Here is a 27679-nt window from a genome sequence, read left to right on the forward strand (position 1 = left end):
TGCAGTGGTCCTGGTGGCGGGGGTTTCTGGGGTTGCAGCCTTCATATTACGAAGAAGCAGTGGCTACAGTTCCTAGCTTGCTAACGCTGCAGTACACACTCAAGCACTACTTGCTGTTTCTAGCCCAGGTGCAAGAGCTCACTGCATTTCTGAGCAGGGGCCTGAGGGGTCACCCAGGACCCCATCATGGTTCCGATGGTTAGTAACTCGACCCCAGAACTCTTGTAGATCTCTAGTGCCTTAGAGCTGTCTGTAGACGCTTCATCTTGTGAAGAGAGCACTGCAGACTTGGACTATGGACAGATGTATGCCCAGACCTGCTGCCTGAACTTCACCCCAACTGGTTCTCCCATAAGGACTGTAGACCTGCCAAGAATTACAGGACCCAGGCCAAGGGAACCTGGCTCTGTCTCCGGCTTGCCTTTGGAAGGGAGGCTGCAAGAACAGGGATTGGAAGCTCTTGGAGCACAATAAACGACTGTTGAACTTGGACTGACCCGGAAGTCCACAGTCTCTTCCCAGGGACCCCACCTCTTGTGGATTCCGTCCCTGGCCAGGAGTGAAGCCACCACCTCATGCAGGTGCAGAGCTTCAGGGGAGAGAGAGGAAGCACAGACCATCCTGGAGGGGAGGCGTCTCATACAGCCTGGGTGAGGGGGCAGACAAGCCTGCAGAGCCCCAGGACAGCTACCTGGTGCTGTGTAAAATATTTATTCATTCTCCAAAAAGGCTCAGACTGCAAGTCCTGGGAGGGGTCGGTGGGGAGGGAAGGGAGCTCCTCTAGGGCCACATTCAAGGTCCTCCACCCAGCCCTGGCCTAGCAGCACCCCTCCCCCTGGAAAGGCCTGGGAGGGGCAGCAAGGGCTGCAGTAAGACTTGGCTTCAGCTGGGGGGATCACAGGGCCCCCCCTGTCCCCCCGTGGGGAAAAGCAGCCAAGAGGTCCATTCCTAGAGGGCAGACATGCAGGCCCACCTGATGGCTGACCCACTGAAGGCCTAGCTCTAGCCATATGGCCCTAAGGAGCAGGTCAAGGTGGAGGGGGGATATCGGCACCCAGCAGGTCATAGGCAAAGACGTTCCAGAAGATGGCGAAAAGCAGGAAGGTGCCATAGGCAAGTAGCACCACCCACCAGCCGCACTGGTCCCTCAGGCGCTCCTCATAGCTTCGAAGGATGGTAAGGCCCATGCTTACACCTACCACTGCACCAGCCAGGTGTGCCATGAAGCTAGGCTGTGGGCCTGAGGCAGGCAGTGGTGGGGAGAAGCGTAGCCACACAGCCCGGCCCACTTCGGAGCTCACTGCAGAGGGAGCAACAGGTGGGAGGGGCCCTGTCTGCAGGGAGAGGGCCTCCCAGCGCCCCACCTGCCCCGCTACTCACTGCACACCAGAGCCAGCACCATCCGCAGCAGCTTGTATGGACACCGCATCCCAGCCCAGTTCTGATGGGGGTCAGGCAGACAGGCTGTGAAGCACGTCCAGTGGGCCCCTTCCCACCTCCCCAGAAAGGCAGTCCCATTACCATGACAACATTGGCCAGGTGTGCCGAGCACAGGGCATAGACCCCTCCAGAGCCCCCTACCACGGGGGCACGCATATCTGTGATAGAGACAGTCAGGGAGCCTGTGGGCAAAGGGAGAGCGAGGTGAGGGCAGGGCTGGCCCTCACCTCAACAGGTGAGGTAGGCAGGGGACCCACCCACCCATGTGCTAGTCTCACCTGCCAGCACACCTGCCAGGTAGAGCAGGCTGATGCGAAGCACGCCATGTACCATCTCCAGGGGCACCCCGATCATCAGCTGCAACAGGGCATTGAACCCTAGCTGCTCCAGCCTGGCCACGAAAGAGCATTGCAGAGGTGATCAGATCTTGTGCACCCTGCCTTCTCCCAGACCACGTCAGGCAGTGCAACCCCTCTGGGAGTTAAGCCTTCAGAGTCAGTGGGCAGGTGCCTGGGGTAGGAGTGGAGGAGGGGCTCTGGAGCCCAAGGCTTGCTTACCCGACATGCATGAACATGTAGGTGAGGAAGCGCCAGGCCCGAGCACGGTGTCCTGGGTGATAGACCAGAGGGCTCTTCATGTATTCGGGGTGGTAGGTCTGGAGCACCCACTTGTTGAGCCGTGCCCCGTAGCACAGGAACACGATGATCTGGGGACACTAGTGTTAGGGCTGGTCAAGACTAGGGACTCAGGAGGCCCCGGGACAGCGTGTAGGCAGGCCCACCTGGGCAAGGGTGACCGAGGCCATGAACACAGGGGGTGGGCAGGTGCGGTGCCTGTAGAAGTACCAGCGGCGGTCCACCTCACAGGGCAGGATCTCGTAGGCCACATATCGCACAAACCGTTTGTAGACGCCCAGGCCTGGCTCATCTAGCAGTCCGTCCCGGGGCAGTGCCCGCTGTCCGTTAGCAATGGCTCTCTTGAAGCTGCTGGAGCGCTTGCTGCTGATCTGAGGGCAGGAGTCTTAGTGTGGGTGACAGTGTTGTCCCCGTGGAACCCTACCCTACTTGGCTATGTGGCTGCTAATGGTCTGAGGCTCTTCCACACTGCCCGGGTCTGTAAGCCCTACCCAGTAAAAAGCTGTGTGCCCACCCAGCTTTGGTCAGGGTGCTGCGCTTGACCAGGCCTGGGCCCTCCCCTGCTGCCCACACACCATGGCACTGACCAGGTCCACCAGCTCCTGGTAGCAGACCTGGCCCCTCTCGTTGCTCTGAGCCAGAGCCACCAACATGTCCAACTTGGTGGGGTCCAGGGGCAACTCATGGCTGTGTACCAGACCAGCGAAGGTGTCCGCACCGATGAAGCCTGTGTTCTCAGGATCCAGCTGCTGTGGTGGGGGAGTAGAGGGTGGGCCAACCCCCAGCCACAGGGCTGAGCTAGGCTGGCTAGGAAGGCTGGACCTTTGTGCCAGTCAGTGCCTGTTTGCTAGAACCAGCTTGTTCCCAGGCCCTGGCGGGGCAAGGTGCCTGGTTGGGCTGCTCTACCACCTCATATTCGCCCTACCAGTCCTAGAAAGGGGAAGGACCTAGGTCCAAGGACCACCACCCTCCATCCCCAGCTTTCCGTGGAAACCTGATAAAGCCAGACCTTTCTTGGGGTCGGGAGTCTCAGAGGCCAAGGTCGTGCAGGGAGGGGGGTTAGGGAGGCGGCTGCCTGGGCCTTCTGCGAACGTGGTCCCTCCCCCGAGCCCCTCACCGGCTGGAAGGGCGCCAAGGCAGTGCCAGCTTCCACCCACCACGCACCTGCTCCTGAATGAGCTGCAGCAGCGAGCTCCTGTCCATAGAGCCGGGCCGAGGGCCGGGGTCGGCCGAGGCCGGGAGGGGCTGCTCTGCGGACCGCTCCGCTCCGCCCCGGCCGGCCCGCTCCGCCTGCTCTGCTCTGCGCTCCTGGAGCTCAGACAGCGTCACCGAGATGCCAGCCCAGCGCGCACACAGCCAGAGCACGCGCATACCCTGCACGCGCACGCGCGGCCCCAACTCGACGCACTGCCTGGGTAGAACCCGTCCCCCACCGAACGGCGCGACCCAGAACCACCGCCAGCCTACAGCTCTTGCACTATGAGCTGCAGAAGCTTTTCCCAGGAGGCCATAGCTGGGAACCTGCAGCACCCAATATCCCTCTTAGGCAGCCTTTCTGGTTTTTTTGTTTGTTTTTTGTTTTGTTTACCTTCTCTAGGAAGCTTTCTCTGACTAAAAATGTCTGTGACCCATCCCAGAATGCCAAGGTCCATTTGCTCCCCACCGCACCGACTTTCTCCTGACCTGGAGCTGCTTTCAGTAGACACACTCGTCCTTATTTGCACTGTTCCAGCAGGGAAGCCCCAGGTCCTACAAAGCAACCCCATACTTGCTCAGACCAAGACTAACACTTGCCCCTCCGTACTCATGGCCAAGGCTGGGGGCTCCAACCAAACACCACTGGATCGGATTTGAGACAGCAGGGCCTCCAGTGCAGAAACACCAGTCAAGGCACAGGGGATAGCCAGGAAGACCCACAGATAGCCACCTGAAGGTAGGACTGATTGCAGCTTGGATAAGGGAGGGGATGTGCTCCCGAGGACAGCGAAGGTGACAGACCAATGGGATGTGTAACCATGGCAACCCCTCCAAGTATCATTCAGAACAGAATCTGCTGCTGCACAGATGCGATGGCAGCTCTTCCTGCCTGATGGGCCTCTGTAGGGAATGCAGCTGCCTACAAAAAGCAGCCTGCCCAGATGCTTAGTGGGACGGCAGGCCAGTAGGTCGGGACTGTAGCAGGAGGCAAAGGCCTCACTCTTCAGGGATCCCCATTTGCCAGACATTCTGGGGCAGAGTACCCACCAGTCCCAACTAATGACTGGTTGAGTGTGTGAATTTGTGTTTGTGTGTCTTGGGTGGTAGGAGGCCATGTTACAAGACCAACTCTGAGCCCAGCGGTCCATCTTCCCCTCAGCTCCTGTCCAGGCTGACATCTATGGCTGTCCATTGATTGCTTTTAACAGCCAGGATACACATAAAGCCTAGGTTCTCAGCAGAGTCCGGCAGGCTGACTGGGCTGTTTGGAGTGTGGGGCACAGAAGCTACAATCCCAGGAAGGAAACAGATATGTGCACTGGAGCCCTCTCTCACACACCCCACATGACGGATGGATGCTGACATGAACGGGCAGCAGACCCCAACTGCACCTTCCACAGCCATTTATCAGCATGACTAGAGAGACCTCAGAATATGGACCCGGGAACGGGGGAGACAGAAGGGTCAGGTGGTGTTTCCCACTCACACAGAAATAGTAGTCACATTTAGATTGATTGAAAAAAAAAAAACATTTTTGTGAGGCTGGAGAGATGGGTTGGTGGTTACGAGCACTTGCTGCTTCTGCAGAGGACCTGGGTTTGTTCCCAACACCCACGTGGTAGCTTACAATCGGTTAGCTCCAGTTCTAGGGAAATCTGACATACTCATTTGGCTTCAATTGGCACCAGGCACACACACACACACAGTGCACTTACACATGAGCAGGCAAAACAGTCAAACTCATAAAAATAAGCTTATATGTTAAAGAAAGAAAGAAAGAAAAAAAAAAAAGCCGCACTGAGAGATCAAAATCCAAGAGATGGAAAAGACGACTTTAATCAGGAAACCCAATCCCACTTGCTCTGCAGCTGGCACTGTGTGGGTAAGGCTCCACACCTGACAGAGTGGTGGGGACTCTGTGACTATCAGGTCCCTCCCTGATTTGACCATTGCCTCTTGCCCCCAACCAAGACCACACAGAACCAGGAAGGAGGAAGCACCCTGAGAACTTCAGGTCCTGGTCACTGATTTCCTTACTCACAGCCCAGCCTCTCTCTAACACACGATGCTCCCTGAAAGGCTAAGGGCTCGCACCTGCCACCAGTACTCTTGGGCTCAGCAGGACAGGCCTGTAACAGGGCAGCAGGTTTTTGGAAGCCACGATTTAGATACCAAGTCCCTGAGCAGGTACCCACATCAGTCCCAGGGAGCCTGTAGCCGGCCACACAGACATTAAACCACCGGGCTCACACAAGACACCACAGTGTGCTGTGCCTGGGGGCAGGAGAGGTCACGAGTCCTTTGTCATCGGCTCTTCACTAGGACCCTATATAGTGAGAAGCTAAGGACAGCAGCCACCGCAGTCCCAACAGCCACCAGCACGCCTCGGAGCCAGAAGGGGGTGGGGTGCAGCTCTGTGTGCACCAGGTGTCTGTGGAAAGAAAACTCCAGGCATGTGCTGAAAGCTCACTGTTGAAAACCCATCCCCAGCAGCCAGAGGCCAAGCCAAAGGAAGACGCCCAGCATAGCTCTCTGGGTCACAGGTAGGCCCCACCCTGCAGCTCCAACACCTTTGTACCCAGGTGACAGACTAAGCCCCACCCACACTAAGCCTGTGGTATGCATACTCACGGGAAAGTGGCCATAGTAGCAAGTTGGGTAAAAACATCTACGCTGGACTGTGCTGGTCCCAAGCAGGAGAATGAGGCCGGGGCTGGCAGCCGGTGCCTACGGCAGAACTCAGCTGGTGATAGGCCTGGTGGGGCAACACCTTCAGGGAGATCAGCTTTGGAGGAGATAAAGAGGCAGGGTGTCTGCCCATCCATGTAATAACGCTGCCAGGAGAAAAACAAAACAAAACAAAACATTTGAGCGCTGGGCTTGCTGGCTTACCTGACTAGGGCTATGGCTGGGATCCCCTACAGCACCCCAGGTCAAGACTTGCCTTGTAGATGGTAGCACACTGCACGAAGGTCTCGGGGTCACTGCTGTCAAACATTAAGCAGGCGACATCACAGGTAGTGTCTAGAGAGGTGTCCAGCAGGATATCAGCATTCACTTCACACAGCTGAGACAAACAGTAGCTTTAATGGCCTCCCCAAGGCTGAGTCCCTCAAGGGCTACCTTGAGACAGCTCCATTAGGAGGAAGAATGGGTACATGGGCCCTCACTCACAATCAGGTACTTCTCCTGTCCGCTGACCCGAACTGTATTGATGGTATGCGTGGGCAATTTCTCAGGGGCGTCCCTGTCCCTGGCTTCCTGTGTGGACAGTAGGAACAGTTTTTGGGCCCAGAGTTCTCTGTGGTGCCCCTCCTGCTCCCTTGAGTTCCCAGGTAGGGGGTGGAGCCTCCATAATTCTCACCCCAAGTCTGTGGCCGAGGAAAGCCTGCAAGAAGGCCGACTTGCCCACTCCTCGGGCTCCCAACACCTTACACATGAGGACGCTGCGCTGTGTCTGCCCTTTCTCCTGGTCCAGTCTCTTCTCACGGGTAACTGTAAAGATGAGCTCACGTGAGGGCGCTGGCCACCAAGAAGGAGGGGCTGGACCCAGAGACCAAAAGAGTGGTCACCCACCTGTGATAGCCTGTGCCTGGGAGTCCTGCTCACAGAGGGTAGGGTAACCCAGGTAGCCAAGATGGGCAAGGCAGTGCTGGACATCCAAGTAAGTCACCAGGCTGGGGGTAGAGGGAGGCACGGGGCTAAGGAGAGTAAGATGGGATGGGTGGGAACAGACAGGTAGATAACAGACTGTACTTACGTCCACTGGCAGAGATATCCACGCAAGGACAGACAGCCAGCCTCAGTGGGGACTGTGTGTAAGAGTTCAGGGCCCCACGGAGCAACTGAGAACACGCTGAAGAGACTCTCTAGTTCCGTGGGTGAGAGGACACCATCATGGTCCTACAGGCAAAGGGGCTATAGTGACATGTGCTGGGGGGCGGGGGGGGGAAGGGGTGTGTGTGGGGGGAGGTAAGGTAGTGAGCTCACCTGATCATGCTTCTCAAACACTCGCTGCACAAACTGGTAGCCACGATGGTTGAGCTCGGTGCTGCAGCCAGGGGGGACGTGGAGCCTGTTGGGACGCCAGAGGGCTTGCACTTGCACTATCACGATGCAGGGCCTGCCTGGGCAGTCAGGCCCTCCCAGTAGAACCTCTAGTTACACGGTTGGGGCTAAGCAAGGGGAGTAGCTAGCTAATGAGTGTGTGTTGAGAGGCCAAAGCTAGAGTCCCCAGGTCACAGCATCTACCCCAAGAGTCTAGTAAGCACCACTGCCCATCAGCCTACAACTCACGGTGGACAGAGGTAGTCAGGAGTCAGCTCCAGCGAGTCACTGTAACCAAAGCGCCGTAGGATGGTCCACGTAGTCTCGTGCCGGCCACGCTGGATGAAAAGTGTGTTCAGGAAGAGGAAGCCTGTGGGAAGGTGGAAGGTTAGTACTTGGCCCCGCCATTCCCCACACACCAGGGGATAAGGTAACGTCTGCCTCACCTTCCAGGGTCAGTCGGTCATCCTGCACACCACCTGCCACGTTCTTGCACACTACCCTCTTTACATCCTCCAGGGCTTGTGGGGCCAGGGGATGGCCAAAGCAGGACTTCTGCCTCAGGTAAGAGAGTGCTTCTGATCAGTCAGCTACCCTGATAACCCTCTTATAAGGGCAGCGAGGGTATCAGAGCAGGGCCACACCTGGAAGGCATTGAGCTCCTCGTCGCTGAGTGCGTGGTCTAGGTCCTGATCCGACAGCCTGAAGATGCGTGTGAGTGCCTGGGCGCAGGCAGGCCTTAACTGCAGGGACACAACACCAAGTGGCCCTTTTCCTGGCCACCCTGTCGGTGTGCCCATTTATTTGCTCTCCTTATCCAACACCCCATGCGGGCCTTGGCATGAGACTTGGGGAAACTTTGAGTGTGTGGCCCTCACCGCTACTTACCTGTTTGGCCTCAGGGTCATAAAGGGGAGCAGTGGGATGCAGAACAGCCTTCTGGGCATAGTAGAACAGCTCTGAGATATTCCTCAAGTGCTTGGCTGAACACTGGACAAGGGTGAGGACGGACTCAGGAGGAACCCATGACAGATCTAGGGACCTACCTCAGGGTCTTACCACAGCCCTCCTCTGTAACCTCCCCACTCACCTCCACGCAGGTCTCTATCTCAGGAAACTGGCTCATAATGGGCAACACAGCCTCTATGGTACTTCCTGGCCGCAGGTCTGACTTATTGCCTACCAGGATGATGGGCAACCTGGGAGAGAGGCCATGATCACCAGGGATGGGGAACAGGTGGGCTCTAGTCCCCCTAGCTGAGGCCCTGCTGGTCACCTGGGCCCTGTTGCCGTCCTGCCATTCACGAGGGGAATCCACTTGGTTCGGATCTGAAAGACAAAGTCCAAATGTGAGGCAAGAACACGCACGTGCTCACCAGCCCGTGCTCCCCTACCTGGAGCTAAACGAGCTTTCGGAGTTCGGACAAAGCCGGGGGGGGGGGGGCTGCAGATGACAGACAGGGACTTGTCTAACCCCAAAAGCTGCAATCTCCACAAGCAGGCTGGGGTAAGAGGAGAACGCTCCCTAGCTCAGAGGAATGGGGTCCCCTGAAAGGCTCAACAGAAAGGAGGCTAGGAGTAAGGGTTGAGGATCAAGGGCCACTATGTACTGCCCAGGCCAACCGCCAATTAAGTCGGGCACTAGCAGCAGGGGTTAAAAACCGGAAGAGGAGCTCCCCTCTCGCTTACCTTCTCAATGGTGGCTTCCTCAGATACATCGTACACCACACACACCACGTTTGCCTAAGGGAAAGCAAGGTACAGGCTGAGCAGAATCGGCCTGCTTAGCATGGGCCACTCTAGCATGTCCCAAGTGCTCACAGCAGGGCCAGCAGGGCTCTGGGGCCCAGAAAGTCCACCTTTGCCAAGCTGGCCTCTCCCTACCAGTACTTCCTAAGAGATACCAGACCCTAGTACCATGGCTCTAGTCAGCAAATTATTGTCCTACGACAGACCCATCCCACCCAAGGTAGTGTCCCGAGCCAGGTCTCTCACTTTCTATCTCAGTTCAAGCAGCAAGGATGCTGCAAACGAAAGCATGAGACACTGCACCCTGACCAAGTGACCTGCAGGTCACGAAGAAGGCTGAAGGACTGCATTCAGGAACACAATAACTCTGGCAACAGGGAACGCCTAATTAAGATGGCATCCACTACAGCCTAGGGAGGCATGGTACTGGGGAACAGGAGTATGATGTTTAAGGAAAAGCAATAAAGGACATATATATCTGTTCCACTCAGACCCTGGGAAGGTTCACTAACGGCAGCACTGGCCAGGTCCTGGTTCCCAGAAAGCTGTGATCTGGAAAACCAACAAGACTCAGCCTTGAAGGTCACAGCTGAATTATCAGGGTCAAGCACAGTCAGTCACCTAATCCAGCCCACAGAAGAGGAAGCCGATTAAGAAGGAATCGGCCTCAGTACCCACAAGCCTGCAAGATGCACCGCACCTTGTGGATCTCCTCCTGAAGTTCCTCCTCTGTCTGCTCCGCTTCTAGAAGGAAAAAGAATCCGATGTAGAATGGCTGTTGCGCTCGATTCAGACCGGCTGCAGGCTCAATATACACCGGCTAGGAGGCAGCATTTGGAGATACCTGAGTAATCCACGATATGGGTGGGCACCTTCTCTGGGGTGACGTCGGCGGGGATGGTTATCTCCTCCGCGCGGGCAGGGACCTGCAACAGGTGGGTCACCATTGAAGGCAAAGCCAGGCTACCCAAAGCCCGGCATCCGCCCCTAATGTCCAGTTAACCCGGCGGACCTCCTCGGGAAACTCCTCGCCGACCAGCGACAGGATCAGAGAAGTCTTCCCCACCTGGGCTGCGCGGAGAGAGGGAACAGCAGTCAGGAGCACGGCCGAGGTCACGGCGACCCCACCCATCTTCCCGCAGCCCCAGTGCCTACCCTCGCCCAGCAGCAGGATGCGCACGTCGCGCCTCATGGCTGCTGCCCGCAGCAGCACCCCAAAACCACCCCTCCTGGCCCAGAACGGACCAAGTAGACCCAATCCCAACCCCAACCCTCTCCTTCAACCCGCGCAGGACCGCGCACTTCCTGTCTTCAGTACCGCCCTCATCCAAACTTCCGGTCCCGCCCACACAGCACCAGCTAGTGGTTGAGCTAAGGGACAGCGCCTGCCAGTTGAGTGCTTCAGACAGTGCAGGTGATGCAGTTCTCTTAGACCCAACAAGCTTCTCAGGTGGACAGGCCAGTGGATAGCAAGTCTGGACAACCGACTGGATTGTGGGTAGGGGCAAGGGTGAGCTCAGGCCCCAAGTGATGTAGAGATACAATTTATGTTACAATAAAACAATGTATCGATATGATAAATACCAGTTTTTATTTACTTAAACTGTACAAAATAAAAACAATAAAACAACCTTCATGTGAAAAACAACACAGTATGCCAAATCTTCTGTGTGAGGGGGGAGTGGTTCTTAGGCTCAAATCCATGCTTCATAGACTCTAAGCCAGTGCCACACCCTCAGCCTCCTTAAATCTTTTCAGATTTCACCCCATATTCCAAGCAATGCGGTTCTGAAGCCTGTCCCAGCCATCCTGGCTTGGCATACAGCAGTCCATAGTCCGGCTTTCCTGCCTATGTTCCTAAGGGCAGCTCAGGGGCCAGTGACTTCCCACACGAGAATCTCGTTGTGAGCAGCTGTGAAGAGCAGCCTGCCGGACGGCGAGAACCTACACAGGTGAACTGAGTCATCGTGGCCTTCGAAGTCCTGGGCAGTCCCTGACGCACAGTCTAGGAGCCTCAGCATACACTCTGCGGGTGGATGACAGGGTGGGAGGGCTAGGCATCACCCAGAAGGATTCCCAATCCGTGTCCCCTACATGGCTCAGTACTCTGACACCAGGGAACCTTGCTGAAGGGAGGAGGCCATGACATCTATGTTCCCAAACCTGCTATGGCTGAGGGTAGTCAAAGCTGCCCTCTCTCTGCCCCAGTGCCGATGCTGCAGCTGGTGCCTTACACCCTGCCTTTGATCTCAGGCCTCCCTGTGGGGCCATGTCTCCACACTCCTTACAGAGGGAGAGCCCAAACACAGAGGTGAAGAGTGGGTGAGCTAGTTTGCCATTCCCCAGCACACTGTGTGTCTACTAGCACTCACCAGCAAAACCAACCGCCATGAGCTGAGCCCCTGGAGACAGGCTCAAAGACATGGCAAAGAAGGGCAGAGGTGTCTTCTGTACCACCTGTAGGAAGACAGTGTGACACTGAGGTCTCCTGCTAGGGACACAGCCCAGGCTCTATGGCCTTATGACTGTGTGACACACAGTCCCTAATGCCCAGCTACAATGCAGCATCTGTGAGTACACAAACCTGCTTTTGGCGGAGGTTGTAGAAGACGACCTCTTCATGTGCACCAAGGCCCACGCACACCAGTATCGCCCTATCCCAAGGGCAGAAGGCAGCAAGAGAGGGGGGCAGGAGGCCTGGAGCCTGTGAAAAGCAGCGTGAGTTGGGCAGACTCCAATTCCCACCCACTGCCTGTGGGACTCTTACCTTTGAGACGGCAGGAGCAGGAAAGCTCAACCATTCCAGGAGCTCACAGCGGTCCCGGAGCCAGTCAGAGGCCCAGATGCTGACACGCTGGTCCGCACTCGCAGCCAGCCACAGTTCTACTCCCTCTACCCCTAGGTCTCCATACTGGGGGAAAGGAGGGGTGTGAGAACCTGCTGCTGCCCAAAGCACCCCAAACCCCTTCCCATCACCACCTGAGGTTGCCTTACTTCTTTGCTCGTGCTCTGGATAGCAGAGATGGGAGCACCCCGGTGGTCACTGAGCACACGGAAGGTCATTCCAGTGCAGGGGTGGCTGACAGCCACCAGTCCGTCCTTATCTCCAGATAGGATGGTCTGACCTGTGCCACAGGGAGACTGTGATGCCATTCTGTGAGCCCAACCCATGGCCTGAAAATGTGGTGTAAGCTAATGAGGTTGGCACGGCGTTCTGTGGCCACACCTCCTCACCGTCAGTGGAGAAGGCGATGGCCGTCAGGGCGCTCCGGTGGGGGTGCATCTTGAGTTCCAATGCGGTACGAGAGATGCTGAAGACTCGAAGTGTGCCATCGCTGTAGCCTGCCACCACCTGCTGCTGCTCCGGGAGTCCACAGGACTGGGGCGTCCACGCGACGCAGAGGCAGCTCTAGTGCCGCACGCAGGGGGAAGGGAAAACCAGCATCTCCCCAGCACGGTGACAGGGAGCAGAGCACACGACCGGTCCCCCCAGATCTCTCCACCTACCTGGTTCAGCACCTGAAACTGGATCACCAGCTCCATGCTGGCCAAAGACCACACCCTCACGCTCCCATCCTCACCACAGGTGGCGCAGTGAGATTCACTGGGGCTGAAGACCACCTCGTTTACCTGTGGGAGCCCGGTACGGTTGAGGGGATGCCCATCTGGACCTTTCCTACTCAGGCTGCCCACACAGGAACAACTGTCTTTTGCCCAAACCCACTTGACCCAACCACCTCCATGTGAGGTACTGGCTGCTCCCTAGACTTAGGGATGAACCCATCACTAGGACTTGGAAAACCACGGGAAACACTGACAGAACCTAAAGTACATGTGACCTTGTGTCTCCAGCAGGCTACACTGAGAGCCACTCGGCTGTCTCCGGTGCGCACACTTGAGTGGCTTTGTGGCTTCTAATTCAGGCTGTTTAATGTCTTGATGGAGAAAACATGTGTATCTCATGGGCACCACTGAGAATCAGGATTTATGGAGACAGGTGGCACAGATGCCATGAACCAGTGAAATTCAGTGTAAACTGGTTGCATAAGATCTCTTGGAGAGAATCCAAGGTTAGGGTTGCTCAGGGGTCCTGGGTCCCGGGTGCCATTGCCAGCTCCTGGGCTCATGAGGTTCATATCACAGCCTATGGGCCTGGATCGCCTGCCTACCCTTAGTGCTAGAAAGCAGCCGGGACTGCCAGCACAGCTAAGGGCTCAAGACCCAAATTTCTGTGGGTGGGAGAACATACTGTTATTTGAACAATGGGAGACTGGCTATAGAAAAGACAGACAAACTGAGACACGGCCTGGATGAACCTGGAAATCTGATGGACAATGAAGGGAGTCCACACAATGCCACGGGCACGATCTGTCACAGGTAAATCCTACCAAATGACCGGCCTGTCTAGACCTGACCACATCTGAAATACCCAGACCAGTTCCAACTACGTGTGAGCAGATCCAACCGGAACCTAGTAGGCCCGCTAGGACTCCACAGTGGACCATGATGACATCAGCAGATGATTGTGGTGGAAGAGGTGAGGGGCAGTAAACGGGCTTGCTGCTCTAGCCTACCCTGCCTGGGGAAATCCTGTCTCCCTTAACAGCCCAGTGAGCTCACCTTGGTCCTGTGGCCGCTGATGAGGCGGGTGCTAGTGCCCTCCGTCCAGTTGACATACCAGATCGTGCCAGCTGTGGTGCCCACTACACCCATGTCCATGCCGCTGTCGAAACTGGCACTCACAACAGCCCCGTCCAGGGTCAGCTCACGCTCCATGAAAACAGAGCTGGATCTAAGAGAACAGGGATGGGAGTTTGAAGCTGGAGACAGGAAACTAGCAGCCATCAGTCTGGTCCTGTGCTCTCACAGGTAAAGGAACCAACTCGACAGAGACAGGGATTTTAAGCTTCTTTCTCCTTAGTCTGCAGCCTGCAAGGCCCACACTATGCCTGAGTGTATCCTCAAGGAGGGTCCCAACTAATGACAAATTATGTAGGGTAGCCCTCAACTGAGAACTGTGCTACAGAAGTGCTAGCAGCCAAAACCCAGGGCAATATACAGGACAGAGGCCCATGGAGGCTCACCTGGCACTTGAGCCTTTGCGCCTCAACTCTGGCACAACCCCCACAGCCCAAAGGCGCAGCCTTCTTGTGTTACTCCCACTGACCAGTCTAGAGCCTGAGCACAGCAGCACTCCTAGAAGACAGAGTGGGTATGAAATGCCCGTTTCCCACACTGCAACAGCCAGCACAGCTGGGGGATACATAGGTTGCTGGGCACTCACCAATCTCGCCATCATCAGCCTCCCAGGCCAGGAAGCAGTGGCCAGTGCCAGTGTCCCAGACACAGACCTGGCCAGAGCTGGAGCCGCAATAGAGCAGAGGGCTGGCCCCATAGCAGAGTGAGGTCAGCTCGGACGCCCCCAGTTCCTCAGGGACTGGTTCTCGGTGTACCTGACAGAATACAAATGTGCTGTGGGCCGTGAGATTCTCAGGCAACCGGACTTCACCCTCTCAAGTTGCCCATGGAATCCGGGGCTGGAGTGATGGCTCAATGGTTAAGAGCACTGGCTGCTTTTCCATAGGATTCAGGTTCAATTTCCAGCATCCACATGGCAGTTCACAACTGTGTGATTCCAGTTCAAGGGGATCCAGCACCCTCACACAATGCACATACGGGTGAGACACCAATGCATATAAAATAAAATAAAACCTCAGCCAGCAGCCTGGTACCTGAAAGCTGGTATCTGTCCCCTGGTGCTGCAGGAGCCAGAAGGTGATGGCACTTGTGCCCACACAGATGAGCTCATTGGCATCCCAAGGGTTAAAGGCCACACCATGCACAGGCTCCAGGAGGCGAGTGGATGACAGGAGTTCATAGGTGGCCATGCTCCACAGGGCAAGGCTCCGGTCAGCATAGTCCCCTAAGGACATATAACTGGGATGTCAGGTGTTGTCCAGCCACCAGGGCCCCAGAAGTCTGCCTTCCCTCTGCTTACTCAGGCCTACCTACCCAACGTTACGAGGAACTCATCATCTGGTGAGAAGGCCACAGCTTGGACGGCTGTGTCATGGTGGGAAAGGAGGTGCCGGCAGAGGCCCTGGGGAACATCCCAAATTCGGATCTGGCAGCGGGCAGCTGTGTTGCCACAGCAGGAGGCAGAGGCCAAGACCTGCAGGCAGGAAGGTGAGTGGTCAGTGCAGACAGCCTCCATGCCTGCCCTGGCTGAATGGAGGGTTAGCTGGGATGTGTCCTTCATGCTGAGCCATGCTCTACGGTATGCACCTGGCCATCTTGGTTGAGTGCCAGAGTAGAGATCTCCTGAGGATGGCCAAGCCAGTGCCGCTGGGTGCCAGAATGCAGGTCCTCCACTACCACCAGGCGACCACATGTGTAGGCAAAGAAGCCTGTAGGCAAGGGAAATGCCAATATCCCATCACCGCTGGCAGTCAGACCTCATGGGGCTTTGGCATAAGAAGGGCAGACACCAGTGCCCCACACTCTAGAAGCTTCCGCTGACACCCAGTATTTATTTGCTGTGGAAGACATACCCTACCTGTGTCAGGTCTCCAGACCATGTTGGCCCGCCCATTCCCATTGTAGCCCACCACGGCCTTCAGTCGCAGCTGCTCCCTGCCAACGGGAGGGAAGGAGACACTCTACAAGGAAGCATACCAGGAAGCTGGTAACCAGCATAGCTGGCCTCCAAAGTACACAGGTAAGCTACTAGGAGATCACAGAGAGTGATCAGGTAAGGACCTGGGGTGTAAACAGGGAGACAGGTGAGATCCAAGGGAGCCAGAGGAACTAGGAACTTGATGCCCCTGGAGAACTGAGGGGACAGAGAGGGGCAGCAGCAGTACTGGTAGTGAGAGACAGAGGTAGGATCAGCAGAACCAGAAAGCTGAGTATACATGCTACAGGATGGAGGCTCTGTGTGGGCAGGGTGGAGTGAGAATCACCCTGGGGAAGACTGCGAGGGGCCACATTCAGAGAAGACCATGTTTAGAAACCCCTAGTGTGGTGTGCTGCAAACCTTAACCCGTGTAGAGGTCTTATATCGAGCTGTGAAGTGCTTGTAGGAATCTGGGCGGGTTGGGAGCCCAGCCTGTCCACTCCGAAGGCTCCATTCACCTGAGAGAAGAGACCACAGGACAATGAACTGCCTACTGTGATCAGAGATTCCTCCCGAGACACAAAGCCCCCCATCACTGCTAGGCTGAGAGCTGTGTCCCACCCATCACAGGTATATCAGGATCCCCAGATTCCAGGAGTGACCTCAACTCATCATCCAGAAAAGATTACTACAAGCCCCAAAAGTGGCCTGAAAGAGGCCTCCGTCCCTGCCTGCGGCCGTGGCTGACTTACTCATTTGGCTGTGGTGATTGGAAAGCTCGGCATGTGTCCAAGAGCTCTTTGCAGCCTCTCGAGGGGCATCCCCACCTCCACTGGCCTCCTTCTCCACCAGCACAGGTGGGGTCGGAGCCTGGCCTTGGAGGAATGCCTCAAAAACATGGTTCTCCTCACCGAGTCCCTCCTCATCAGATGTGGAGAAGGTGCCTAGGGTTCAGACCAAGAAGAGGAGGAAAGAACAAAGCCAGAGTTGGTGGTACATGCCTTTAATCCCAGCAGTTGGGAGGTGGAGACAAGTAGATCTCTGAGTCTGAGGCCAGCCTAGCCTATATATTGAGTTCCAGGACAGCTGGAGCTGTCTTGAAAGTGAGACAAATATATAAACATATATAGTATTCACTCCAGAGCCTGCTCCTCCCTGGCTCTCAGTGAGGACACTCATTTGCCGTTGCCAGCCACTGGCCGGACATCACAGTGTGGGATTATCCAACACAGGCCAGCCCCAGCTGCCAGGTACGTGCTGCGGGCAGCAACGGGCTACGGTTCCCCATGGGACATAGGAAGACACAGATACAGTGAGCCTGTCTTGAAAGAAAAAGGGAAGAAAGGAAAAACAGCTTCCTGGCCTGCACCCAGGCACACCCTGTGACCATGTACATGCAGACCCACCGAGGACCCCAGCCCCTACCAGTACTGCCTTCAAGGAGTCTGTCATGGGTACTCCGTGGGGGCAGTGATGCCTGAGATGGTACAGGCACTTGCTGCCGAGGGAGTCCACTGGCCCCGGTTGCCAGGTCCTCCAGATGTTGTGCATTAGAGCCTAGAGATAGAAAGACCATGTCAGGGCTGGGCATCAGATATGTCCCGCAGGGATAGGCAGGCATAGGAGAGGAGATGCTGCCACCTGAGCTACAGGACCACAACCAGGTCAGCTCCACACCAACTAACACCGCCATGCAGCTAAGTCCGCTCTTCCAGCTAAGTCTGGATCACTCACCAGCCTCATGCAATGGGCGTGCCTCAGGATCACTTCCATCTCTGAGAACAAGAGAAATGTCAGGGGTCAGCCAGCAAAAGGCCCATGAAGACACGGTGAAGGGGAGATACTTGCCTCTCAGGGGTGGCCTGCACGTCCCAGAGGAAGATGGCATCTCCCACACTGATGACCTGCAGCTGATCGGGTGTGAAGGCTACAGCATGCACAGGCTCTGAGTGGCCAATGTATACCTAGGGGCAGTGAGCACCACATACAGGGACCCAGAGCACACTGGGGATTCTGTGCTCTGATTCTCTAGGTATCCCCAGGGTCTCCTCAGCCACCCACGGGGAGCTGTAGCCCGTTGCTGCCCGCAGCACGTACCTGGCAGCTGGGGCTGGCCTGTGTTGGATAATCCCACACTGTGATGGTCCGGCCAGTGGCTGCCACCAGCAAACGAGAGTCCTCACTGAGAGCCAGGGAGGAGCAGGCTCTGGAGCGGACACTAGATAACTAGAAGGAAGTATTCTCAGAGATGTCCCTTTGTGGTGGAGCCGCTGGCACTAGGGCAAGGCTGCAGGGACAGGAAAGGGCCGGCAGGCCACCGCCTGTAGTGCTCTGACTCACCTCCCGGACAGTGTGTCCTGATACAGCATCCAGTACCACAATCTTGTTAGAAGATGTGGACACCAGCAGATGGCCTGAGTTCCTGGGGCTGAAGCAGACGGCCACAGCCCAGTCTGGGTGGTTGCTGGCCAGGTTGAGGGTGCTGACATCAACATGGAGTAGCTAGGGGGCAAGTGACCACTAGCCTTCAATCCAGGTTAGTGGGCCGCACCCAGGCTTAGGGAAGTGGCTTCAGGAGCCCCCACCTGGGTATCTAGACATAACCCCCACACAGGAAGCTGAGCATCTGGAGAGTATGGGAGGCCAGGGCCCTCGGCATTGTGGAGAGGCCCGGGACTGCTCCTGAGCAACTACTGCCCCTTACCTGTCCCGAACACTGCATACCTAGACGGGCCTAGAGCCAACACTCACCTCATCCAAGGAGACCGACTCCACAACTGTCACCATGCACTTGGAGGGGCCCACAAAGGCCAGCCGGCAGCTGTCTCCACTGACTGCCAGAATATTGGGGTTGGGGCGGCCATCCTGACATACCAAGTTGGCTGTAGCAGCATAGGGCAGGTGTCAGTGGGTGTAGTGGGAGACACTTAATCCCATCTCCCCTGCAGCATACACTGGCCCTCTGCAGCTTGCAGAGAGCTTATACTTCAGGTCTCACAAGCTGTGAGCACACGACCACTTGACCACATGACCACTTGGCAAGCTATGTCAAAGGAGGAGCACCGGAGGCATACATGCCCTTTCAATGTGTCTCTCCAATTGCTTTCCTAGTGCCAAGGCTGCCCACCTTCTGAAGCAGAATAGACACAGACCCTTACTGACCCTTGACTTGTAAGGAGGGCTCAGAGTCCTCCTCCTTGGTGGGAGGCACATGGCACAACAGACCCTGAGCATGGAGGTGATGGCCGTGCCCTGATTAGTTTTTTTTTTTTTGGGGGGGGGGGGGGGGGGTAAACTTAACACAACTCAGAGATATCTGGAAAGAAAATACTTCTATCAGATTGGCCTCTAAGCAAACCTGTGGGAGCATTTTCTTGATTAATGACTGACTGATGTAGAAGGGCCCAGCCTATTTGGCAGTACCACTTCTGGGCTGGTCCTAGGTTGTGTAAGGAAAGCAGGCTGAGCAAGCCATGGGGATCAAGTCAGTAAGCAGCGCCCTCTACGATCTTTGCGTCAGCTCCTACCTTCAAGTCCCTGCCCTGACTGCCCTGGATGGACTGGAAGCTGACGTGAATAAACTCTCTTCCCCAGCTTGCTCTTGGTCATGGTCTTTATCACAGCCATAGAAAGCTTAACAAGACAGAGCTTCCCAGTGCCTTGAAACCAGTGTAAGTGGCTAGGAGCCTGACCTGCCACACGTAGGACGCAGCATCGGGAGACAGCACAGTTGTACTGGACTAGGGAGCCCTGAGAGCAGGAGCTGAACAGGAATCTGCCGTCAGGGGTGATGACCAGGCTGGTGATGGCCCCTCGGTGACGCCTGCACCATACATGGGACACTCACTGACCTTGGCCCCGGGAGCCAAGGTGTGGTTTACGATGGCACTGGCTTTCCTGCAAAGGGTCCTCCCCACATGGGATCCCACAGAGCTCCTCACTTCCATATTCACTGGTGGTGTCTGTAGCCCTGGTCCCCCGGAAACACTCACGTGTGTTCTACCAGGACTCCAGAGTTCTCCAAGCTGAAGGAACGTACAGCCCCACTGCTGAAGCCACAGAAGAAGTTTGGCATTGTGGGGTGGAAAGCAATGGCACAAGGCGCGTCCTCAGAGGATGAGAAGTCATACAGCTGGAGGGAAAAGGCCACCATGAAGGGTGGGTGGGGGTCAAGAGAATGCAAGGGACAAGTGTGCCCCATGTGATTTTTTTTTTCTTTTTTCTTTTTTTCGGAGCTAGGGACCGAACCCAGGGCCTTGCGCTTGCTAGGCAAGCGCTCTACCACTGAGCCAAATCCCCAACCCCACCCCATGTGATTTTAACACTAAGTTCCAGAGACTGGGCGGGAAGGACCCAATTCCCTGTGGCTCCCCTGCTTGCCTTTTGCCATTCCCCACCTGCTGTAGGGTAGCCAGGTCCCAGATGCGGACAGTGTGATCAAGGGACACAGTGGCCATCTGTCCCTGGTTCTGTTCTGTAGAAAGTGCCAGCACTGGGCCCATGTGGGAGCGTGCCAACACAGTGTACTCCCGGGAAGGAACATCTAGGAAGCCCAGGTGGCCTGAAGTGGTGGTGGACAGCACACGCAGACCATCGAGACTGAAGGAGACTGAACTGACAGGGCCATCGTGTTCTGTGGGAAGGGTGGGTCAACAGCCGCTGGGGCCCAGCAAGCTTGAAAGATGACTGTAGGAAAGCTCAAATCACACTACCACACACTATGTGGGCACTGAGGTACCTAAGACACAGACCGTCTGTTCCTCTGCTGTAAGGTCTCTGGGGTTCTGAGAGTGTCATGCCCACAGGCTACTGCCCCCAAAGCCCCTGTGAAAGCAGCCTGTGGAGAGCAGTGGTGTTGCTAGGTAGCCAGACTCAGGGCAGCCCTCTCACCCCGTGACTCACTGACCAGCCCAAGAAGAGTATTAGCAAAGTCAGAGCCAGAGAATCCCAACCTTCCCCGTGCCGGGGCCCGCTCTCCCCAAGCTAGGGTAGATAGATGTCTGCAGTCTCACCAGTCTCTAGGAGCACTGAGGAAAAGTCCAGGGGCCAGAGTCGCAGGTAGCCATCCTCAGAGCCCACAGCACATGTGGTAGTAGAGACACTGAGGCTACTGATGGCAATGCCGGACCCTGAAAAGGGCAGCCATCAGCACCGCAATGTGATGTCATTTCCCCAAGGAATGGGTGCCCACCTACCCATGCTGAAGTTCTGCTTCTCAGTGAGGGGAGCACCAGGGGGCTGTGCGGGCAGCAAGCGGCGGACGTGCCGCACAGCCATGCACTGGTGGTCAATCTCCAGGATGTGACCACTATGGCTGCACACAAAGCTGCAAAGGGAGGGTGGAGTGAGGTGGGGTACTCAGAGTAAGGGTGGGCTGGGTAAGAACAAAGGCGGGGACTCACAGCATGCCAGCCGAGGGCACGTGGTAGCCATCCAGCGTCTGTGCAAAGGCAAGGTCAGTGAGCTCCAGTGTACAGTACTCCCCTAGGTCTACAGCACAGGATCGAAGGACACCACCCCGAAGCCGCCAGAGCCGCACACTGCCCCGACCACATGATGCCATCCTGCAGGAACAGAGGGGTAAGTAACATGGAGCAGAGGGGCTCAAGGCCCAAACCCTGTCTCAGTACCACATCACCTGGTTTCATCAAAACAGGCGATCCGGAAGGTGTGAACGTCAAAGTCAGTATGCACTTTTGCAAGAACCACTACCTCACCTCCAAGGCCCACCTGGTCTGTGCCCCAGACCACCACCACCTGCAACAAATGCAGAATGAACTCCAGGTGCCGACAGGAAGCCCCGCCAGAGCTCTGTCCAGCCCTGCCCTGTCAGGACTAGCTGAGCCCCCAGTCCCTCAACAGGCGAGGGCTTTCCCCTGATGTAGAAGTCAGACCCTGAACATCAAGTCTGCAGACTGCAGCTGTCTATAGAGAGAAGCAAAAACCTGACCGAGGCTGATGCATATCTCAGGGGCAGGGCAATTGGCTAACATGTGAGGCCCTAGATTTGGAGTCCCAGCATTCTGGGGGAAAAAGCCAAAGGCAGCCCCCACTGAAACAATGGGTCAGTTCAGAGCAGCTAAATGCCTACAGCTCTGGCAATACTGAACGTTTAAATACAGGTGTAGTGTAGGTAGCCTTGGCTGGCCTGGAGCTTGCTATGTAGACCAGACTGGCCTAGAGAACGGCCCGCCTGCCTCTGTTTCTCCAGTGCTGGGCTAAAGAATGTGGTAGCACAGGCCTTTAAACCCCACACTCCAGAGGCAGAATCGGACAGATCCCGGTGAGTTCAAGGCCAGCCTGGTCTACAGCATGAGTTCCAGGACAGCCAAGGCTACACAGTGAAATGCTGTCTTGGGGGAAAAAAACACAAAGCAAACAAAACATAAGAAAGCAATGTGCCGGGCTGGAGAGATGGCTCAGCGGTTAAGAGCACCCGACTGCTCTTCCAGAGGTCCTGAGTTCAATTCCCAGCAACCACATGGTGGCTCACAACCATCTGTAAAGAGATCTGGTGCCCTCTTCTGGTGTATCTGAAGACAGCTACAGTGTACTTATATATAATAAATGAATAAATCTTTAAAAAAAAAAAAAAAAGAAAGCAATGTGCCATCAGGTCTAGCAAACCTCGATTCTCTTTTTTAAAAAAGCCTCTGTATGGTCCTGAGTTCAATTCCCAGCAACCACATGGTGGCTCACAACCATCTGTAATGGGATCTGATGCCCTCTTCTGGTGTGTCTGAAGACAGCGACATTGTACTCATAAACATTAAATAAATATTTAAAAAAAAGAAAGCCTCTGTATTTATTAGTGATGGCCTAAATGTATGTCTGTGTATCACGTATGCACAGTCCCAACGGACGGCAGAGGTGGGCACTGGGTCCCCTAAGTCTGGAGTCACAGACAGCCTCCATGCAGATGTTTGGAACTGAACCCCAGAGGCCTCTGCAAAAAGAGCGAGTGCTCTTAATCACCCAGTCATCGCTCTAGCCGCCATCTTAAAGCAAGACATGTGTACTACTTTAATGAGCAGAAATAAAGACAAGCATTTTAAAAAGCAAAGGCTGAGCCAGGCAGTGGTGGCACACACTTTTAGGCCCAGCACTCAGGAGGCAGAGTCCCAGCACTCTGTGAGTTCAAGGCCAGCCTGGTCTAAAGAGTGAGTTCCAGAATAGCTAAGGCTACAAAGAAAACCCTGTCTCAAAAAACCAACAAAAGCAAACAACCAAACATCAAACAAATAAACAAGCCAAAAAAAGCAAGCAAGCAAGCAAAGGCCGGCTGGAGCTCACCACCCAGGCGCAGGGCCCTGACTCCTGTACCAGGCTTATTGACACATTACCGTCCTCCCATGTCTGTCCTTCCCCACACCGCAGAGGAGCGCCCCACTGTCAGAGAAGCTGTAGGTGTGGAAGATGAGGTCAGCAGCTTCTTGGCACCTCCCGCTCCCCGCCGCCCTGACCCAAGGCTACCGCACCTGAGGGAGCAGATGGTGTGTAGTGGGCTCCTGAAGAGAGACAGGCAACCCCCAGTCTGGAAGTCCCAGAGACGCACCATGCTGGGAGGCTGCACCTGAGCTGAGGCTAGCAGTGTATCATTGCCATTAAGTGACAGGGCAGAGACCTTAAGATATATAATAAGGAAGAAAGGAATATAATATGGCCTGCCGGTTCACCTCTCCCCACCCAGGCCCAGGGGGCATGTACCTTGTCAGTGTGGCCAAGGAAAAATCTCTGCTGTCCAGTGTCAATCTGCAGGACGATTATGACCGCATGGCAGGGGTAAACAACAGCCACACCATCTTTAGTCCACAGGGCCTAGCATATGAGGGCCAAGACCAAAGTCACCCACAGAAACCTAGCCAGGTCCCTCGTGGCTACTCAGAAGGGGAGTCTGGTAGATACATGTATGCGCACCACACACAGAGGCATTTGGCCGCCCAAAGACACATCTGTGTCTGTCTCCCCCCACGCCCCAATCACAGGCATATGTGGGGAAGACAACTAAAGCCTCTTCACCATGAAAGGCTGGTGATCTTAGTAGCAAAAAAAAAATCAAAGACCAGAGACCATGCCTGGACACACCCACCATCCCTTTCTAATTGAGGCCTTTCCTAGAGGCCCACTGCATACAATGGAGCCAACTTCCCACATAGTACCCAATTCCAACACATCTGGTCTGGATCTGTGAGATCCACACTCAGAGAAGGTCTAAAGACACCGCCAGGGCTGGAGAGACAGCTCACTACTCTTGTGGGCGGAAGACCCACGTTCTGCCCCAAGCTCCCACACGGTGGCTAACGGCTGCCTGTAAACCCTGCTCGGAGGGTCTGCTGCCCTTTCTGATCTCACACATGCAGTGAGCATACACATACACGTAAAATAAACAAATCTTTATGGGACTGGAGAGACAGCTCAGCAGTATAAAGCACTTGGCTTCTTTTACAAAGGGCCTGGGCTCAGTGTGTAGTAGCTTTGGCTGTCCTGGAACTCTGTACACCAGGCTGGCCTCAAACTCAGAGATATCTGCCTGCCTCTGAGTGCTGGGTTCAAAGGTATGTGTCACCGCCACCCAGATACATAAAATAATCTTTAAGCTCTTGGGTCTTCGGGAACTCTTTAATCCAACCACTATCCAGCAGACCTTACCAAGTGAACAGGGGGCACCTGTGACCCAAAGACTCCCGTTAGCCACAAGAATGAGAAGACGTGAACAGAGCAGGGTTTCTTGAGGACCATAGGAAAGAAAGTGCCCAAGACGGGACTAGAAATCTTTCCTTCCCCAAAACTTACTCATCCCACCCAATGAAAACTGTCCTGGAATCTGCCTCGAAGCCTCACCCATTGGGTGCTGTGGCCCCCAAAGCCGATGACTCCCTTGAGCCTCAGGACTGGGTCTGGGAGGAAGAGCTGAAATAGGAAAACACAAGGTGAGACTCGAGGAAGCCACTCTATTCCCTGCAAATGCCCCACCTCTGCTGCCTCAAAGGGAAAAAAAAAAAAAAAAAAAAGGAAGGAAGGAAGGAAGGAAGGAAGGAAGGAAGGAAAACCATGGGTATGTGGAGCTCCTGCTAGAAGCAGTCTTCTGGCTACAGTGGTAAAGTCTGCAGACACCCCAAGTCCCAACCTTTGACAATCTACGGCGTGTGACCCTTAGAATTGGCAAGAGGAACAAACCCATGTCTACTCAACAACAAGGCCTCTTGCTCAATGCATGGAGGATTAGAGGCCCATCTGCTCTGAATGCACCTCAGGAAGCTTAGGATAGCCAGCCCTTCATCTCACTAATGCCTAAATACCTTCAGATGGGCACTCACCTTATAGGAGCCAATGTCCTCAAGAGCCATAGGTACTCCAGACGATTTGTCAGCAAGAACATGTCTCCCACCGGCCTCCGTGTGTGCATGGGTAACCTCATCCCAGGCTGAAGGACTCTGGCCACGGATGCTGGAGGCACTTACACTGGACACTTCTGGATACTTGTAGGTCAGGCTGCCCTCTGGAAGGTGTCTGGGTGCTGAAAGGACCTGGCATGGCTGGGATGGAACATGTGCTATCAGCACCCTAGGACCACCGGTCCCCCAGCCCTTTTCCAAGTGCACTCACCAGTGGACATCTGTGGCTAGATGTCTGGGCCACAGGGGATCTACTGCTCAGCAAAGGTTTACCAAAGGCCACTGGATGAGGTAAACACCGTGACACATGCCCCAGGAGGACTACAACAGAGCAAAAAACCAGAGTAGAGCAGCAAGAGACCCGTGAGAATGCCAGCCATGGTGCAGGAAAGAACAGGTGGCTCCCCTCACCCCTCCTATAGATGCTACATCATAAACACGGCTGTCATTCTACCCTAGACCCTGGCAGGTCCTCTCCCAACAAGAAGCGTGGGGATCAGGTGCCACTTACATAGACCTTAAATATGATTCTAGGACCTCAGAGGACCACCAGCTAGGCCGTTTTCTGTGTCTAACCTCCAGGCTGTTCCAAGCACATACCACCTATGGTCTCCATGCTACTGATTCCCCACTCAGGATGCCCCGATACTGTTCCCACCAGGTCCTATGTATCCTGTAGAACAGCCCACCTGCCTCTGGAGGGGAACAGCTCTTCTCAACCTGCGTATCAGGCGCCTTTGAACCGTCACTTGGAAACCTCATGGGTGGAAAACACAGGCAGAAGTGAAATCAATATCTGGGGCCTGAAGGCCATCTGGCCCCTCACCACTTGAGGTCCAGAGCTACTCACCGAATGTGGATGTAGTGGTCATGCCAGCTCTCCCCTTTCGGCACCGGGAAGGTCATTTCTCGAGGCATAGGGTTGACAGACAACTTTGCACGCCGGGCCTCGGTGACAGTGACAGCTACAATAATTAGGGCTATTCTAGATCAAGGGACATTTGTCCTATCTTTTCCCATCCCAGGCAAAATGTAATACCAAGTATCTGCCACTCCACCAGTACACCCCAATGTTCTTCCTGGAACTGGGAGCCCCTGGTGCATGGCTCTCCTCTGAAACTGGTGAGTGGTTCTCATCTGCCCGCCAGCAGGAGGGTTCTAGCCTTCTGACTGGGATGGGGCATGAAGTGTGGGCCTCACCAGGGTCAAAGCACAGATCGCTGGTGTAGAGGTTTCTGACTAGCAGGCTAGCACACAGCCTGATGCTCTTGAGGTGGCTATAGTGTCGGCTCAGGTAGAACATCAGGATGTCACGCAGGTCCAGATGTAGGCAGGTCCAGCGGGCAGGAGGAGCTACACCTGCCAGGTCTGCAGGACAGGTGCAAGGTCAGCACCTACCATTTTGTTGCAACCCTCTCAACCCCATCCCCCAGCTGTCCTCAGAGCCACCCAAGCACAAGCCCAGATGGGCCTGTACCACCCCATTCTAGGCCTTCATTCAAGCTGTCCCTCCTGGACCAGGTGTCACCACCTCTCCTGGGTGTCTTAGTCTCGAAGACAAAGGGGAACTGAAGCCATGTTGCAGAGGACTTGAACTCCTTAAAGAGGTTGGAGAAAGACACACGGATGACCTGGCCGTCCTATGAGGCAGAGCGAGGCTATTAGATGGAGATTATGGGAGGAAGGCAGCAACAAACACCCTGCCCTCTTTCCAAGCTGGGCACCTCGGTGGACACGTCCAGGTGGATGACAAAGTGCTTGGTGGGCAGGGGCCGGAAAAGCACATATAGGTACCGCCCAGTCAGCCCCAGAGACTGGGTACTGGTTCTGGGGAGCTGGATGTAGTTGCTGGCAGATACGGACCCACGGATGCGATACACGGCGCTCTTCAAGACCTTGTCCTAGAAAGAGAGGGGAGCTGCAAACCGCGCAAAGCCGGAGGACAGTCACAGTGCCCACTGGGAGATTTCTCAGGGGCAGGAAGGACCCCCGCAGTCAGTACCGTCACCACGGCCACATCTCCCTCTTTGCTGGACCGTTTCCACTCATCCACCCTGAAGTGTCTGAATACGTTGAGGAAAGGGTGCTGCCAAGCAGCAGAAGGGACGCCGCCTGAGCACCGGTCTTGGGCAGCGCGCCGCGACCCTCCACCTCCGCCCGCGGAACGGGCTTCTGCATGAGGTCTAGTCAGTGACGCAGCGGGGACCTCGGACCCGGGACTCCCGGGGCGCGAGACCCGACGGACGCGCGCGCCGCTACCTCCGGCCATGGCGCTACAGCTCGCGCTTCCCGCCTCAGCTGACGCTGTCTTACGCAAAACACGCAGCACGGCGCCTAGCAACAGCCGCCTGGCAACGCGCGTCACTTCCGTCGCCGCCGCCGCCGCCGCCACGACGCACAAAACTCCCGCGGCTGCGTAGCTCCCTGTCGCCTAAAAGACCCCCACGTCTTGTATGGGCTCGCACAGGACACTTCCACCACTGTTGCCTCCTGCTTGGGCCTCTGCAGCCACGCCCAGCCGGGGCCTCCGTACAGTGCAGAGGCCGAACCAGCTGAGCTAAGTAGGCGTGGTCGCTGACCCTCTCTGAGGCCTCCGTCTT

At 55.7% G+C, this 27679-nt stretch overlaps 3 protein-coding genes across 5 annotated transcripts; all 3 read right to left on the bottom strand.

Annotated features, from left to right (window-relative positions):
• Nucleotides 1-688: 688 nt before the first annotated feature.
• On the bottom strand, nt 689-4798 carry Rhbdl1 (rhomboid like 1). Of its 3 annotated transcripts, none has more exons than XM_032911749.1 (8): nt 3240-4798; nt 2651-2824; nt 2222-2446; nt 1998-2146; nt 1719-1831; nt 1522-1622; nt 1381-1441; nt 689-1300 (listed from the first exon to the last, which is right to left on the bottom strand). In XM_032911749.1, the coding sequence occupies exons 1-8, from the start codon at nt 3444-3446 to the stop codon at nt 1029-1031; spliced, it is 1302 nt and encodes a 433-aa protein (XP_032767640.1). In that variant the 5' UTR covers nt 3447-4798; the 3' UTR covers nt 689-1028. The 3 variants fall into 3 exon arrangements, with proteins under 3 accessions (XP_032767640.1, XP_032767641.1, XP_032767642.1); XM_032911750.1 differs by having other exon boundaries at nt 2663-2824; nt 3240-4795; XM_032911751.1 differs by lacking the exon at nt 2651-2824 and having other exon boundaries at nt 3240-4795.
• Nucleotides 4799-5514: 716 nt separating this feature from the next.
• Nucleotides 5515-10370, bottom strand: Rhot2 (ras homolog family member T2). The gene is made up of 19 exons (XM_032911748.1): nt 10224-10370; nt 10081-10139; nt 9913-9994; nt 9769-9812; nt 9009-9062; nt 8596-8648; nt 8410-8518; nt 8208-8309; nt 7964-8062; nt 7766-7874; nt 7569-7689; nt 7263-7347; nt 7033-7175; nt 6849-6949; nt 6637-6767; nt 6447-6533; nt 6217-6339; nt 5904-6106; nt 5515-5703 (listed from the first exon to the last, which is right to left on the bottom strand). The coding sequence occupies exons 1-19, from the start codon at nt 10258-10260 to the stop codon at nt 5577-5579; spliced, it is 1869 nt and encodes a 622-aa protein (XP_032767639.1). The 5' UTR covers nt 10261-10370; the 3' UTR covers nt 5515-5576.
• A 266-nt stretch (nt 10371-10636) lies between these two features.
• On the bottom strand, nt 10637-27386 carry Wdr90 (WD repeat domain 90). The gene is made up of 41 exons (XM_032911753.1): nt 27082-27386; nt 26804-26980; nt 26611-26719; nt 26280-26447; nt 25930-26044; nt 25769-25836; nt 25291-25400; nt 25002-25220; nt 24526-24594; nt 23392-23502; nt 23163-23308; nt 23028-23085; nt 21323-21441; nt 21087-21248; nt 20880-21010; nt 20697-20813; nt 20082-20317; nt 19677-19816; nt 19377-19507; nt 18436-18566; nt 18025-18186; nt 17782-17910; nt 17533-17648; nt 17419-17459; nt 17110-17241; nt 16437-16628; nt 16105-16202; nt 15625-15727; nt 15354-15475; nt 15081-15240; nt 14801-14991; nt 14353-14521; nt 14153-14264; nt 13689-13860; nt 12576-12698; nt 12303-12477; nt 12063-12193; nt 11836-11979; nt 11653-11772; nt 11441-11525; nt 10637-11094 (listed from the first exon to the last, which is right to left on the bottom strand). The coding sequence occupies exons 1-41, from the start codon at nt 27346-27348 to the stop codon at nt 10937-10939; spliced, it is 5619 nt and encodes a 1872-aa protein (XP_032767644.1). The 5' UTR covers nt 27349-27386; the 3' UTR covers nt 10637-10936.
• Nucleotides 27387-27679: the final 293 nt, after the last annotated feature.

Source organism: Rattus rattus, chromosome 9, assembly GCF_011064425.1.
Source record: "Rattus rattus isolate New Zealand chromosome 9, Rrattus_CSIRO_v1, whole genome shotgun sequence".
Taxonomy (NCBI): Eukaryota; Metazoa; Chordata; class Mammalia; order Rodentia; family Muridae; genus Rattus; species Rattus rattus.